A 17,091-nucleotide genomic window follows, 5' to 3' on the forward strand; every position below is an offset into this window, starting at 1 on the left:
ACCTCAGAAGAAAGGCTTGGTGATCTGTGTCCAAAAAATCAGCCATTGAAAACTCTGTGGAGCATAGTTCTAGTCTGACACACACACAGGTCACCATGAGCTGGAGTCCACGTGGGGGCAACGTTTTTTTTTTTTTTTTTCTGTCTCATATTATCCTTCACACCTATCATATGCAATCCAGTTTCTCAGATACCATCTTTTAGAACTGTAAATAGACTAAATAGGACTAAATAGACTGTTACCCTTCTAGTCTTCATTTTTCTTAACCTCTTTTATATTTTTCATTTTTTTCTTTCTCTGCCTCATTTTGTTTAATATTTGTGTCTGATTCAATTCAAGTGAGTTGCAGTAATATATTTCTTTCCTTCATTGAGCTTTTAAGTTTATAGATTATATTTCTCATTCTTTAAAGTTCTACTTGTTTTCAAAATATGCCTGTTTTCTTAAGTCTCTCATTGCTTGCTTATATTTTACTTCCTTATTTTATTCTGTAAACATTTTAAACATCCTTATTCTGTGTGCTGTTTCAGATCGTTTTACTATCTTATGCCTTTGGGATGGTTCTGATTTGGCTGTTTTTTCCTGTTGGCTTATAATCACAAGTGTTTAAATTTCTAATGGTAATTTTGAATCGTAAGCTTATGTTTGGCAAGACTTCCAGAGGGCAGTTGTGCCCTGTTAGGTGCCTGATGGTGCCATTTCTCTGGGATCACAGGATCCGTTCCTAGGCTCTGGAGATACATACATAAATAAGATAAGGAGCTACTGCATTTACAGTAAGCACCTTAGTGAATTTGTTTGATGAGTCTTAAATCACATTTATTCTACATTTAATTTGATTCCGATTTGAGCATATTCTGGAAAAAACTGTGATGCATGGATTTATTTGGTTCTCTGCTATTTTGTTTTATGGTCAGTTGTATGCTTCATTTTAAAATCAATTCTGAAATGTTTTTAGTGATGTATTTAGTTCTTAATATAACTCACCTAGATTTTCATTTTAGTAAATTGTTTTGTAGTTAGTACGATTTTATTTATGAACGTTGGCTGTTCCCAAACTATTGAAACTATGTTACATCCAAGAGTGCCAGGAGTCTACTAAAAAACTGTCTTTACATGAAGCAAGAGAAGCTTTGACCCAGTTTGCACTTCTGTCCGTGATTATTTTTTGGTATAATACGAAAATATTTTAAACATTTTGAACAAAATGAAACTGCTTTGAGATTTAATTAATTTTACATTTCTGAGGTTTCATGTTAAGCCTGCATTTAAAGAGAAATCTATTTTAGTCAAAGACTTAAATACAATCATTTTTGCCAATGAAAACACGTGTTCTTTTTCTTTAATGATATACTTGAGGAAAGAATATACATTAAAAAAAAAAAAACAAAACTACCTTCTCAAATGCTAGTCTGAGAGTTTACTTAAAGCCTAGCCTCTTGCCTTCTTTCCTCTTTGGGAATCATAATAAAAGCTATTGCGTTAGGAGATGATGAACATCTCAGCTGACTAAAAGGTGTAGCAGGTTTTGTATGAAAGTTCATCTTTCTACAAGCAACCTATTAACTTTTTTCCCCCTGGGTTCTTGTAGAACTTTTGTGTTGGGTTTTAATGATTGGTATCTGAAAAACGTCAAAACATTGATTCTCAGTTCTAAGTTCCTTGTCATAGATGAATCAAGATAGAACATCTGTGAGACAGCGTTTCTTTCCCTTTTTTGTCGTTGATTTTTTTTTTTTTTTTTTAACTCTTCTGAAGGGCCCTTGGGACAGATGGCCCCTCACTGCTGATAGTTCGATTACCATGATCACCCACAGCTTCAGAGGAGTGCGAAGAAAAGAAATTGCTTTCTTTGTCAAGGTGTTTTCAATTCAATTCTCACCCATTAGCCCTGTTTGGTTAAGTTTGGAATTACTCTATCAGGTGATTGATGAGGTTTTTCATTTTATTATAATGGGTCTTGTTTAAAAGGAATAAAGAAGTAGCAAAATGATGTATCTAACATACTACAACGCATTACATTTTCTTAAGGTTCTTTGAAGCCACTTTTTCATTACCTTAGTTAGAATTTGCTAATAGATGTGCAAAGAGATCTTCATCGTTTTGAGTTTATTTTAGATTATCCTGGGAGAAACATTTAGAAAAGCTAAAATTATCCATTAATTTGCTTCTATGATTTGGATTTCAAAAGCACTAAAGTAATTTTACAGTAGAGATTGTTTGATTATCCAGATCATCCTTAAGAATAAAGGTACCGCGGTGGGATCATTACATTAAATGTTATTTGTACCACTGCTTATGTACATTTTTAGGAGGGTGAATAAACTGAGAACATTTCAAAATTGTTAGCTTTTAATTTTATGTGAAGCAGTAAGTAAAAAAATGCTGTCTGCTATTTCTGCAACTGGTTATAAAATAAGAATACATCTTGAAATAATATTTTTATTTCTTTAAGGTTTTGTGTTTTTGAGTCAAACTTAATTGATTACATGAAGAAGTCTTTTAATCCCAGATTGAGAGGGTATTGATTTGAGTCCTATTTGGGATTAATATCCTTTTGTAGGTTTTTTCACATATGAATTTCAAAGTATTGTTTAGAGACACTCTGTAGGATTTAGACCATTATTTTTAAAAGAAGATTTGAATATTTGGTTTGCTGAAAGTATCTTCCTATAGGTAGTTAAGAAAATTTCTAGACTTGGGAATGTACCTGAAGCTACTTTGTAGTGGAATGAACGGTAAATTCAAAGATCGATAAAATAGAGCAAGTTAAGTTTATTTTATAGTGTATTTTCATATGCAGCATCATATTTTAGAAAGTGTGTCGTACTAGAAGCAAGGATACTTGGATTCTAGTCTTGGCTTCAAAAGTTACCGCCTCCAGATTGGGGACACAATATAATTTTCCTGACTGTGGGTGATAACAAAAGAACCTCTGAAGGCCCTCTCCCATTCAGAAGATTTTATGATTCTCTCCATACATAACATACCTTTTCTTTAAAATAAAAAAAGAAATTAAAAAAAATGGAGGCCTTAAGTGTTTTTACATTTACAGATATTGGCATTTATCCTTTTAGTTCAAATTGGAACTATAAGTAGTCCCTGACTTATGAGAGAGCTCTGTTCCAGTGACTCTGTTGTCAGTCAGTCCTGACGTAAGTCAGATACTTCATTTTTTTTTTAAGTTTTTATTATTATTGACCTTTATTATCAGTATCTTTATAAATCCAATCTTTATTTGTCTTTGAGGATTAGAAACATTATATATAAATTTACAGGTATGTTTTAATACCTGTGTACGTACATAAAAACCCAGAATCCAGTGCCATTGAGTCGATTCCTGCTCATAGTGACCCTATAGGACAGAATACAACTGCCCCATACAGTTTCCAAGGAGTGCCTGGCGGATTCGAACTGCCGACCCTTTGGTTAACAGCCTTCGCACTTAACCACTGTGCCACCAGGGTTTCCATATACATACATATATGTACATACATACATAAAACAAACAAATAATAAAAATTTACTCCGATGCTGAAGAAGAGTTGGACGATGTTGGCGTTTTGTCAGTTGCAGTAATAATTCCGTTTGTGGAAGGTTCTAGGTCATCTGGATTATCCCTGGAATGGGGATGGCGTTTCTAGTCAGAAAATTAGAGTAGTCTCTATGGTCCTTTTCTTTTTTTCCTGTTATATTTCGTGGTAACATCTCACTGCTTCCCTGAGCGATCTACATTTGGGTCCATGTTTTCAAGCGAGTGAAGTCCCTGATATAGTTTAGAATAAACTTTAGCTAATCCTTCCACTGATGTCAGATGGATCTTGGCTGAAAGCAGAGAATACCAGAAAGATATTACCTGTATTTTATTGTCTATACAAAGGCATTTGACTGTGTGGATCATAACAAATTATGGATAACATTGGGAAGAATGGCAATTCCTGATCACTTAATTATGCTCATGTGGAACCTGTACCTCTACCAAGAGGTAATCGTTTGAACGGAGCAAGGAGATACTGCATGGTATAAAGTTAGGAAAGGTATGTGTCAGGGTTGTACCTTTTTACCGTACTTAGTCTGTATGCCGATCAAATAATCTCAGAAGCTGGACTATATGAAGAAGAACCGGGGATCAGGCTTGGAGGAAGAGACTCATTAACAACCTGCGTTATGCAGATGACACAGCCTTGCTTGGTGAAAGTGTAGAGGACTTGAAACAGTTACTGATGAAGACCGAAGACCACAGCCTTCAGTATGCATAAACCTCAGCAGAAAGAAAACAAAAATCCTCACAACTGAACCAATAAGCAGCATCATGATAAACAGAGAAAAGATTGAAGTTTTGAAGGATTTCGTTTTACTTGGATCCACAGTCAACACCCAGGGAAGCCACGGTCAAGAAATCAGATGACGTATTAGGCAAATATACTGCAAAAGATTTCTTTCAAGTGTTAAAAAGCAAAGATGTCTCCTAGAGGACTAAGGTGCTCCTGACCCAAGCCGTGGTATTTTCAGTCACCTTATATGCATGTGAAAGCTGGACAGTGAATAAGGAAGGCTGAAGAAGAATTGATGCCTTTGAATTGTGGCATAGCCAAAGAGTATTGAATATACCATGGGCTGCCAGAAGAATGAATAAATCTGTCTTGGAAGAAGTACAGCCAGAACGCTCATTCGAAGTGAGGATGGTGAGACTTTGTCTCACGTGCTTTAGACATTTATTAGGAGGGACCAATCCTGGAGGAGAACATCATGCTTGGTAAAGTAGATGGTCAGCGAAAATGAGGAAGTGGCTGAACAATGAATGGGCTTAAAATATCAATGATTGTGGGGATGACACAGGACTGGGCAGTGTTTTGTTCTGTTGTGCATGGGGCACTATGAGTTGGAATCGGCTGAATGGCACCTAAGAACAACAACAGCAACAACAAATGCTATACAGTGTATAAAGCTGTTTTTGTTTTTTGATTGGATTAGTAGAGCTCTTCATTACTACCTTGTCAGAGTGAGTGATATCTTTCCATATATGCTGTAAATCTGTGTTTTCCTGCAGTGCATTCCCAGGAAAAATGGTACGGTACTGGTTTTCTGGGTCTCTGGCTTCAACAAGGTCTTCTGTGGCCCTAAAAGCTTGAGTGAAATACTAGGTACTGCCTTAAGTCCCCACCCCCACTTTTTTTTTTTGCAATTAGACTGGGTATAAAATTACAATAATTAGTGGATTTGAAAGATGCTATTTTAGCCAGTGTAGTAAAAAATATAATTTCAACTGTAGTATCTAATTCCGTGCTTTTCAGTCGTTTTTCACATGTAGCAACTGGTAGTTATATGGTGCACTTGGGTGAACAAATGAGACTTTATTGTTTTAGATTAAGGTAGGAGAGGATGAGAGGGAGAAGGAGATGGGGAGGGGGAGGGGAAGCTTTTTCAGTAGCTGCACCTGATCATAGATGGCAAGTATGTGTTATTTGTAAGTAGAAGATGAGAACGTCAGCCTCCTAATTTCATGAGTATTTAAATGTTTCCATTTATTTATTTATTTTTATATCTTAATCCTACAATCCTCATGTATATGTAGTAGACCTTCAAGTCAAAATATAGTTTTTTAAATAGTTTTTCATGGTTTGCTATAATGTACAATATTAGTAGACTTTATAGAAAAATTCTCTTCCCCTTTTATTAGCTTTATATCAGTAATTTATATCTACAGCCACTCTTCTGTTTAAATTTTCTTTCCAGCACACATGACTGACAGAAAGTTCAACCCTGACTGAATCTACCAATTATCTCTTGTACCTAGTCTGCTAGCTGATGGAGGAAATACCACATTGTTGCCCTTAAATGTGAAGCTGGACACCTACCTAAATTGAGTGCACAACAGTGGCTTAAAGAGTTATTTCACACCTTCTCTTTAGCCTCCAACAACTTCTCTCTTAGCATTGCACCTACCACACAAGAAAAATTAGCAGGTTGTACAGAAAAACTCTTATCTTTGCACAACAAATTCTATGAATCTACTTGGATCTGTATTTTTTATTATTGTCTTCTCATAAAATGGAAGGGGTGCTCCAGTTTCTAATCAATGCTAATCTCACTGCCCGTGATCTTGATCCCACCCTTACTGCCTTCTCAGGGATCTTATATCACTTCTTTGCTGTCTCTCTGCTGGTGTATTCGTTTCCATCAGTATGTAAACCTACTCATGTTCTAAAAGAACACAGACGAACAGCTATTTTATCTTCATGTCTCTCTCCATGTACCTTTACTTTCTTCTTCCTTGTGTAGCCTTTCTTTGGTAAGTTGCCTCCATACACACTGCCTCTCCTTCCACATACTCTTTTACTCTTGATCCTTAAATCCACCTTATATTTCCCACCGTCCTTTGAAGCTGCTCTTACTATGGCTTTATCTTTAATTATAGTTGTCGTTCTTTAGTTATCACATCACTTAATGTTTTGAAGTATTTCTTTGAGCACCTCTACACTCTCTCCCCTTATCTCTTATAACAGCATACACTCTCTCTGTACTTTTCGTACTTGATGGCATACCACAACAACATACCTCAACTAAGAAAGTTCTGGTTTCTGACATTAATAGCTGTATGATTAAGGCAAGTATCTTATTTTTTTGGCCTCAATTTCCTCATTCATAAAATTTTAATTCTACAATGTAAGTAAATCAGATACCCATCTGCAGGGGTCCTGGAACCAGTCCCTCACAGATACAGAGGGATGACTGTACTGAATTTATCTCACTTTACATTTTAAAAAGCCTTAAGTATGAATTTGGAATCCTCGTGATAGTAAGGCACAAATAGCACTTTAAATACTCACTTTCCAAATTAATCAACTTAATAAAATTTGTATATTTTTCTTACTACACTTTAGCATTATCTCTTATTAAACCAAGTGACTAGTTATATTTATGTCAAAATCAATTTATATATTCCTCCATTCATATTTATTTGGTTTCTGGATTATTGGTGGCAGAGTTTCTTTTTGAATTAAGAGATGGATCCTCCTTTGAATCACCGTTAGACATTGAAAGCAAGAGAAACACATGTATCAGTCATCCTTGGGAGCAGTGATTCCTGTCAGCAGTTCTCATCCTTTCCCTTATAAAGTCGGCATAAAGTTGACCTAACCTTGCCAGATCAGATTGAATATCTGAAAAGTAATCATTAAGGAACAGAAAATTAAGTCTTTGTATGTAGCGTTGTAGAATAGGGTTATTATTATTATTTTTTCCAGGGCCTTTTTGTTTCTTCCTCTGTAGTACTTGTGAAAAGTTGCTACAAAGATATGTCAGGTGTGGTCTAAACCTAACCACATTGGCAGTAACTAAGCTAGTTCATTTCAAAATATGGCAACATGATGACAATTTTTGGATGCTGAAGGGTAAAATTTATTTAATGAAAAGGAAGGAAATAGGATATTTCCCACTAAGTGGTTAAACCAATAGATGCTGTTTTCATGTACTGCTCTCCCTCTGCGAAAGAACAGATGATACAGAAAAAAACAGCATAGTAAGGGATGAGAAAAGGAGGCAGTAAAACATGCTTAGGTAAATGTTGCAAATAATGGAGGCAGTGAGATAAATGCCCTGATTTTAAGACATGGGCATAAGGAACTTGTCACATTTTCTCCAACGGTAACTATAAAATTGAAGTTGTTTCAAAGGAATATTTTAAATATTCATATTAAACCCCTTTTTTCCATTATTTATAAGAAAGGACTATTACGCATTTCTGTACAATTTGTTTATGTGGACATTAGTTATTGTATTAAGTTATCAAGATAATAACTGGTTTAATATTTTACAATGTTTATATCATATACTTCTATGAGATTCAAATTTTAATCGTTGCTGTTTTGATAAAACTGTCCCCACAACTGGGAGCATATCCACAGGACATTAGTGTCTGAGCATTTTTGGGTAATTTATATTGTATTTCACATTCATTTTAGACATGCATACCTACCTTTGGTTTTTCATGAAGGCACACTGCCTTCTTAAATTTTTACTGCATTATTTTTATGTTTTAAGTGATTTCTTACTTATATTAATTCATATGGAAATTTTGTTCCTAAATAAATAAAAATGTCAGTTTTAGGAAGAAAACTACCTTCTTTTTAAGGTAAAATGTTTGAAAAAATTCTTTTGAATCATAAGTTAAAACACAGCAAGAGAAGCCAGTTCAAGCTAAAAATGTTGCTGGGTATTTATTGAGTTTTGGAATTAAATACTTTTGAAATCATGCATCCTTGGACTGTATTTCAAAAAAGACAATATGAAACAATGGAAATAATGGAATAGAGTTGCAGTCATTCATTGACTGGGTATGTAAAATGATCTCTTCGATCCACTGACGGAGCACAGATGGCACAGCAGTTAAGAGCTCAAATCCACCAGTCGCCCCTTGGGAGCCCCAAGGAGGCAGTTCTGCCCTGTCCTCTAGGGTCGCCATGTGTCAGAGTCGACGCCATGTCAGTGGGTTTGGTCTGGTTTGGTTTGGTCCACTGAGTCCTTTTACTCGGAATGAAGTTCAAACTTATCTTATTGGTGGTACTTGCTACTCATGTTAGTTTTATCTTGGGCTTTTAAAGGGTTTTTCCAAATTACTGATTTTAGACTATCCTTTTTATGAACATTTGAAATATTCAAGTTTGTTTTTTACAGAATTAAAAAATAAGCACATGACTAAAATATTTACTAGTGCTAATTAAAAGTGAGAACATTTTATTGTATTAAGTAGAAGAGAAATATTGTGAGAAATTGTGAAAATGAAAAACTGGTGTGAGTATTTATAAAGCAACATTGATTTATACATACAGTGAAACCTGTGAAAGCCAAAACTGCACAAGACTGCCTTGTTTTTCTGGTCTTGCAAGTTTTCTGCTTTTGACAATGTGCAGTCTTACCACTTGCTTATTGCTCCTTTTAGTGGAAAGTATTTGAGTTTTTCTTCTCTGACAGGTTTCCACCTCACACAGGTTCCAGCTTTCTCAGGTTGTACTGTATATAAATTACTATTATAACATACTAGAAAAATTTATCCTAAATGCCTTGCAAATATCTATTGTATTTTAAATATGCATGCTACTCTATATATAAACTTATCTGGTATTTTAAAAAATGCTTTACAGAGTTGAAAATATGCGATCTGAAAATTGACTTTTCATATAAAGCAATCATTACAGTTTTTATAAATCCTTATTTGAGATTTTAAATGGCAATTTAAGGTGATATAGTTTGGTCTAGTCCCTGAGTGCCATGATAGATTTGGTTACATATTTATATTTTTCTTTTGAAATTAAGACTGATATTTTTATAAGGTGATTAAATCTGAAAATTCAGATTTCAGAATCTTAAAATCTAAGGTAAGTAAATAAAAAAGTAAGTTATTAAAAGAAATAATGATCTTCTTAGGCCATAATTTGACTTTTATTGAAAATACTACTTTTATTTGTTCCTGTTCCAAAGTTAATTAAAGCCCTTAAAAGTTCTAAATATTTAATTTGGTGAAGGAAAAGAAGTGAAATTCATCAATGTAATGTTTAAATAAAAATATAAAACATATACTTAAGGTAACTTGGATAATTTTAAGAGTATTTTAATATGACAGTTGCTTTAAATTATTTATTTTGCTTCTCTTTAATGATATATGTTAATTATTTACAGATCCGGTGGTATTATGGAAATTCCCAGAGGACTTTGGAAACCAGGTTGGAACCACATAATTTTAACAAATGTGTGTAGTTGGAGTATTACCACTGCTCCTGTAACTGCCGCTGCTGCTACTGCGCATCAATACTGTAATAGTTTTTCCCTAATCAACTGAGGGAAAAAAGACTATGCAGAATGTGTCTAGATGAATCTGCAAGTTACAATAACAGGGTGATAAGTCCTTATTCTGAAACTAATAGGGATTAAATATTTTTAGTTTCAACATATTTTTATACTCTTAATTTATCTATGGTGTGTATATTTGGAACATTTAAACATTTCCTTATCAAAAAAACCTGATAATACTGAATCTTTGTTGAATTTACTCCTATTATTTCTGTCTACTTAGAAGTAAGTGTAACTGGTATAAACAATCAGATCTTTCCTTATTATAGTAATATCTGAATCAATTATCGATGTTTTGTTATTTTTCAACAATTCTTATCTGTATAGCTTTATCATCGTAAGAGAATATGACATGGGAGACTGTGGGATGAATTTATTCATTCATATTTTAATTTTTACAGTATTATATGTATTTAGTATGATGAAGTATTTTTACATGATTGTAAAAGTTTATAATAGTATAGATTTATCATTTTGAAGATGAATTATAAAATATATGGCCAGCAATGCAAAGTGATTTATTTATTTTTTACTGAACTTTAGATGAAGGTTTACAGAACAAACTAGTTTCTCATCAAACAGTTGGTACACACATTGTTGTATGACATTGGTTAGCAACCCCAGGACATGTCAACACTCTCTCTTCTCAACCCTGGGTTCCCTATTACCAGCTTTCCTGTTCCCCTCTATATTCCAGTCCTTGCCCCAGGGCTGGTGTGCCCCTTTAGTCTTGTTTTGTTCCACGGGCCTGTTCAATCTTTGGCTGAAAGGTGAACCTCAGGAGTGGCCTCATTACTGAGCTAAAGGGGTGTCTGGGGGCCATACTCTCAGGGTTTCTGCAGTCTTTGTCAGGCCAGCAAGTCTGGTCTTTCTTTTTGAGTTAGAATTTTGTTCTACATTTTTCTCTAGCTCTGTCCAGGACCGTCTATTGTGATCTCTGTCAGAGCAGTCAGTGGTGGTAGCAGAGCACCATCTAGTCGTACTGGACTCAGTCTGGTGGAGGCCGTGGTAGATGTGGTCCATCAGTCCTTTGAACTAACCTTACCCTTAGGTCTTTAGTTTTTTTCATTCTTCCTTGCTCCCAAAGGGGTGAGACCAGTGGAGTATCCTAGATGGCCGCTTACAGGCTTTTAAGACCTCACATGCTACTCACCAAAGTACAATGTAGAACACATTCTTTGTAAACTCTGTTACGCCAATTGAGCTAGATGTTCCCTGAGACCATGGTCACCCCAGTCCTTAGCCTAGCAATTAGGTCCCTCAGGGAGTTTAGATGTGTCTGTGGAGCTACCATGGCCTTCCCTTGTACAGGTTGTGCTGGCTTCCCCAGTATTGCGTACTGTCTCACCGCTCACCAGAGTTACTGCTTATCTATTGTCTATTAAGTGTTTTTTCATCCCCACCTCTCCCCTCTCCCATAACCATCAAATATTGTTTCTTTTTGTATGTAAACCTTTTCAGTTTTTACAGTAGTAAAATATTTATCCTTTTGTGATTGACAGTATTTGTCCTTTTGTGATTGACTTATTTCTCTCAGCATAATGTCCCCCAGATGCATTCATGAGACGTTTCACAGATTGATCGTTGTTCTTTATTGTTGTGTAGTACTCCATTATATGTATGTACCACAGTTTGTTTATCCATTCATCTGTTGATGGGCATCTAGGTTGTTTCCGTCTTTTTTGCTATTGTGAACAGTGCTGCAGTGAACATGGGTGTACATATGTCTATTCGTGTGATGACTCTTATTTCTCTAGGATACATTCCAAAGTGTGGGATTGCTGGAGCATCTGGTCTCTTTATGGATGCATTCAGCTGTTTATGTTAATTATTGATAGATGTAAGTTAATTGCTGTCATTTTGTAGTGCTTTTTTTTTGTGGTGCTAACATTTTCTTTGTTCCTCTTATTCTCCTGTGCTGAGTTCCTTCTGTTTGTGGATCTCTTTTTCATTTCTTGTGTTTTTGTAGATTTTGTTTTTACTGAGACTTTATGTTTTTCTTCATTTTGATGAGTAGGTTTGTTAACTTTCTTTGTGGTTACCTTGAAATTTACCCTATCTTCCTAGGTTTGAACCAGTCTGTTATTACTTGGTATCACTTTGCCCACCTCTCCATTAGAAAGTTGTATACCTATGCTGTTTATTCCTTCCTTTATTGTTCTGATGTTGTCAGTTACACATTAACCTCTCTGATTCCCTGTTGCAGCTGTTTTGGTTTTGGATAGTCCTTGAGAGTGCATATCCTAGGTTGGTATCTGGCTGGTACAGTCTTGCATCCTAGATTCAGGCTGTGGTCTGATGTTGTTTGTTCTCAGACCGAAGGACTCCCTTTAATAATTCTTGTAAGATTGGTTTGGTTTTTACATATTCCCTTAATTTCTGTTTATCTGGAAATGTCCTAATTTCACCATCATATTTGTATGAAAGTTTTGCAGGATATATGATTCTTGGCTGGCAATTTTTTTCTTTCAAGGTTTTATATATGTCATCCCATTGCCTTCTTGCCTGCATGGTTTCTGCTGAATAATCAGAGCTTAGTCTTATTGTTTCTCCTCTGTGTGTGACTTTTTGTTTTTCTTGAGCTGCTCGCAGGGTTTTTTGTCTTTGGTTTTAGCAAAAATAGTGGTTATGATACACCTTGGTGTTTTTCTTTTGGGGTCTATCCTATATGAGGATCGTTGAGCTTCTTGGATGGTCACCTTTCCATCATCCATGATATTAGAGAAGTTTTCTGTCAGCTATTCTTCAATGATCCTCTTTGTGTTTTCCATTTTCTCTCTCTGTGCTGAAACTCTGATCACTCACAAATTTTTGCTTCTGATTGTATTCAACAATTCTCAGGGTTTCTTCATTTTTCTTTGTTCTTCTGATTTTTCCTCAAACGAGTTGTAGCCAAGTGTTTGTCTTCAATTTCACTGATTCTGTCTCCCACTTCAAACCTGCTCCCTAGCCCTTCTATGACACTGTCCATTTCTGAAATCTTGTTGTTTATCTTTTGGATTTCTAATTGTTGTTTTTGAATGATTTCTAGTTGTGAATTTATTTTGGCATTTTGTTCCTGTATTACTTCCCTGAATTGTTCCATTTTTTTGGTCTGTATTTTCCATGAATTTGTCTGCCTTTTCCATTAATTTGTCTATTTTTTCCTAATTTTTGTCTGCTTTTTGCTTCAACTCTTGGATTACTATGAATATTAAAGATTTGAATTCCCTGTGAGGTAGTTCTAGTGTGTTTTCTTCTACTTGAAAGTCATCTGGTGTTTTATTTTGGATGCCCACTGGAGCTATCCTGTCCTGTTTTTTTTTTAAGTATGTTTTGATATTGTCTGCCGTCTTCAGCCAGCCACAGTATCTTGGCCAGGAGGCAACTGCTTTGGCCTCAGGCTGCTTGGATTCACCCTGCCTACACTGGCGGTAGTTATTTTCTTCATTTCTTGATTGTAGATTTGTTTGTTTTGTCCTGCGTTTTTGTTTTGGTCATGTCTGAGCAGGCCAGCTGTGTGTTCTTTGTTGTTTGCTTATCTGTAGTCACGATACTTTTTACCTCCTTGTCCAGTGGGTAGAGCCAGTCATTCAGCTATGGTGCAGCAGGGCAGGACCAGCTGAAGGGGAGAGGCTGGGATGGGTTGTTTGTGGCACGTACTAGGGCCGACAGGACAGGTCAGGAATCAGTCCTGGGCAGGTTCCAGTAGGCTGTGCCTGTGTGCTTTGAGGGTGCACAGTGCAGGTAGGCAGGAAAGAGGGTGGGAGGTTGTGATGTGTGGAGCTAATAGGTGTATGGGAAAGAGGAGAGAGAAACAGGAGCTAAAAACAAACAAGGAAACAAAGAAAGAAAAAAAAAACAGAGTGCTAAGGGAGGTTGCCATTGGAGTGGAGAAATGAGAAACTGAGAAATGGAGAAAAGCAAAACAAAAAAAAAAAGGAAAAAGAAAGAAAAAAAACTAGATAAAAATTTGGAAAGGAAGAAAAGCCCCCAGGAGTCCCGGAGTCCCACCGGTGGGGCTTCTGAGACCAGGAAAGTGGCCCCCAGGCTGCACAGTATAGCCTGGCTAGAGGGGGTATAGATGTCACACAGCAGCAGGTATTCAGGAGACAGGAAAAGAAGGTAAATGTAAAGAGATGAGAAATGAGGAAAGACAGAAAGGGAAAAAGAGAGAGAAGAAAAAAAAAAAAAGAATGCCCCCAGAGATCCCTCCTACATAGCTGCACAGATTATGGGAGTGGCTCCTAAGCTGTGCAGTGCAGCCCAGCTAGAAGGTGCTCCCAAGATGTGAAAAGAAAAAGAAAACAAACGAAACAAAACAAGGAAAATAAAAGCCCCAGGGATCTCACCAGCATGGTGTAGTGGGCCGGGGGAGTGGTTCTCCAGTGGAGTGTGGATTCACAGCTTTTCAAGAAGAAGCAAAGATGGCACACGGAGCCAGATGTTCCAGAGAAAGGAGGGGGAGGTGGTAGGAGGCACGGAAGAAACCAAAAGAGACAGAAAGAACCAACACCAGCTCAGGGGCCCCGCCAGTGTGGGCAGGGTGAATCCAAGCAGCCTGAGGCCAAAGCAGTTGCCTCCCGGCCAAGATACTGTGGCTGGTGGGAAGCAGAGGAGGCTGAGGGGGTGTGGATAAGAAGGGGGGTGGTTAGGAAAGCGTATGTTGCTCATTACTGGGTGCTCTGTCTCCTGCTGACAACTTCGCGAACCTTCTTTCTTGTACTCCCTGTCCTCTGATCTCCAACATGGGTGGGACGAATCCAAGCGGCATGGATGCTGCACTTCCCAGCCCGGTGAGCCACTGCAGCCGGCCAGGAAGCTCGGAGGTAGAGCAGTGGGGAGAGAATGGGGGGTGGGAAAGTGTGTATTGCTGGTTACCAGGTGCTGTGTCTCCTGTTGGGAGTTCTGCAAAGCTGCTTTCCCACGCTACCTGTCTGCTGATCCCCGACAAGAATCCAAGATGGTGGATCCGTGCCGCATTAGCTGATGGGGCCCTCCGCATGTATCTCTCCTCGCTTTCTTGTCTCTGCCAGTTTCTTTTTCCATTCGGTACTTGGCTGAGTTCTTTATCTCTTCATTTGACACGTCAGGTTCCAGGAGTGATGTTTGTCTCTGTTTTACTTAGTTTTTTGGGTCTTTGCTGTGGAGGGACGGCGTGGGGCTTCTGTCTACGGCACCATGTTGGCTGTAAGTCCCGAAGTGAAGTTTTAATGGATATAAGTACTTTCTGCTAAATACTTGTTGAGCAGGTTCCTTTCTTTTACCTGCAAAGAAATAGGATAAAGCAGTGTTGTCACTATTAAAATTATAATACTGCACACTTACTCTAAGTTCATAAATACGATTCTCAGAATTTAGAAAATGAAAGCCAATAAAAGTATTTGTTTAAAGCAGTTCCTTCAAAATGAGTATGTAGACACATAGGTTTGAATACATGTGGAAGAATAATTTTCTAGATGTGAAAATCAATCTGAAAGATTTGTAAGTTACACAGAAAAAGTCAATTAAATGTGATGTTCAATATTTACTAGTGGAACCAACCCTTCGCCATCGTTTCACATAAAAAGCAGGTATATAATTTGTTTTTAGCCCTTTAGAGAAAGGCTAGATTTTAAATGTCTTAACTATATAAAGGAAGTTCCTGCAGTAAAAGACATGATTTGGAAATACCAAGCTTAATTGGGTTTGTTCCAAAGTACTATATATAGATTAAAGATGTTGAATGCCTTGCTGACTCATTTTATCATTTTGAAAAATTTTTGTTCCTCTTAATCTTTACAATTGTGTCTTGCCACTGGCTCAAGAACAAGCCTTTTATCCAGTTTTTTTTTTTTTTTTTTGTAGTTTCTACCTCTTAATCAGTCCTTGAGAATCTGGAGACTCCTGATTTTGGGTCATAAGGGTGATAATGTGGCATATGCTTGGATGGGGCCCAGTTCTGGCAAATTTTTCAGTGAGACTATTGCTGTTCCTTTGTGTGATGATAGTCTGGTGCTTAGAACTTTTTAATTGGGGCTGAAATGTTACTCTGTTTCCAAATTTGTGAGGTCAGCTGAATGTTTATAAAGGCTTGTGGTACAACTGGTTACTGATCTCAGGTGGTAACTGGAAGGTTGGAGGTTTGAGTCCACCCTGGGACGCCTCAGAAAAAGGCCTAGTGATCTTCTTCTGAAAAATCAACCATCGTTAACCTTATGGAGACTTGATGGCAACGGGTTTTTGGTTCCTACACTCAACTCCTATAAACAGTCTGTCACGAAATCTTGTTGCTCCTGTCTCTTTCATGCCTTGTAAATCTTTCTACCTCACTTTTATTCCTAGGGTTCTTACCTTAATTCACATACTCCTAATTCTTCTTACTTCTGTTTTTGTCCGTCTTGAATTCATTCTCTACATTGTAGCTAGAATAATCTAAAAGACAACAGAATAAAAGACAAATATTGCTATTAACACCATTATTACCATTGGATTCTTAAACTATATGCTAGGCAGTTTTCTATGTAGTTTACCTGTATTAACCCATTAGTCTTGATGACATCTCTGTGAGTTAAAAGGCTACTGTAACTACCATTTTATAGATGAGCAAACAAAGTTACTGGGTACTTAATTTATATTCCAAAAGCCACACAGCTAATGAGCGACAGAGCCATTATTCTAAGCTAGATGGTGTGACTCCAGATTCCTTGGTCCTAAACACTTAAATTCAACACTCCCATCGGCACATTCAAGGTAAAGTGAATTTTTAAAGCCCTTGCTTACATAGTTAGGCTCTTATTCTCTATTCCTCCTTTTGCCCTCTACTAAAAAATGGTCTGTATTTCACAGTGAAGAGTAGTTTCTCATTTGTGCCATTCGTTTATATTCTCTCTTTGAATATATGAGTTTTTCTGTCTGAAATGCTAATCTCTTGTTTGCATGCCTCTTTGCTTGGAGAATGCCTGTCGTCCTGGCCTTAGCTTAAAGGTCATTTCCTCTAAGAAGCCTTTTTTTTTTTTTTTTTTTACCTCATAGGTCTGGGTTGAGTTTGCGTCCTGGGTGTTAATTCATCTTAGAAGCTTTTGTAAATTTCCTTTCCCTCTCTAGAGCTGTGTAGCTTTGAACAATTACTGTGTCCACAAAATTAACTTCTTTCTAGAAATTTTCATAAGTAATTTCAGATCCGACTTTTAAAAGTCTGTATTTGGTGTCTCAAATCTAAGAAACCAAGTGCAACAAAAAGTCATCAGATTTCACCAGCACTGCTTATAAATTTGGTGAATT

The 17,091-nt window shown here is 36.8% G+C and overlaps 1 protein-coding gene across 15 annotated transcripts in view; it reads left to right on the forward strand.

Annotated features, from left to right (window-relative positions):
* DENND1B (DENN domain containing 1B) overlaps window positions 1-17,091 on the forward strand; it is a 287,699-nt gene that overhangs the window by 62,118 nt on the left and 208,490 nt on the right. For 13 of the 15 annotated variants that reach the window (XM_064273444.1, XM_064273448.1, XM_064273449.1 and 10 more), the window contains one exon: window positions 9,679-9,722. The exons of 1 other annotated variant lie outside the window; for it this stretch is intronic. In XM_064273444.1, coding sequence (XP_064129514.1) covers window positions 9,679-9,722 — 44 coding nt within the window. Of the gene's footprint in view, window positions 1-1,758; window positions 1,924-9,678; window positions 9,723-17,091 lie in introns of all 15 variants that reach the window. One more of the 15 variants, XM_064273447.1, reaches the window with a different exon arrangement.

This window comes from Loxodonta africana, chromosome 20, assembly GCF_030014295.1.
Source record: "Loxodonta africana isolate mLoxAfr1 chromosome 20, mLoxAfr1.hap2, whole genome shotgun sequence".
NCBI classification, from domain to species: domain Eukaryota; kingdom Metazoa; phylum Chordata; class Mammalia; order Proboscidea; family Elephantidae; genus Loxodonta; species Loxodonta africana.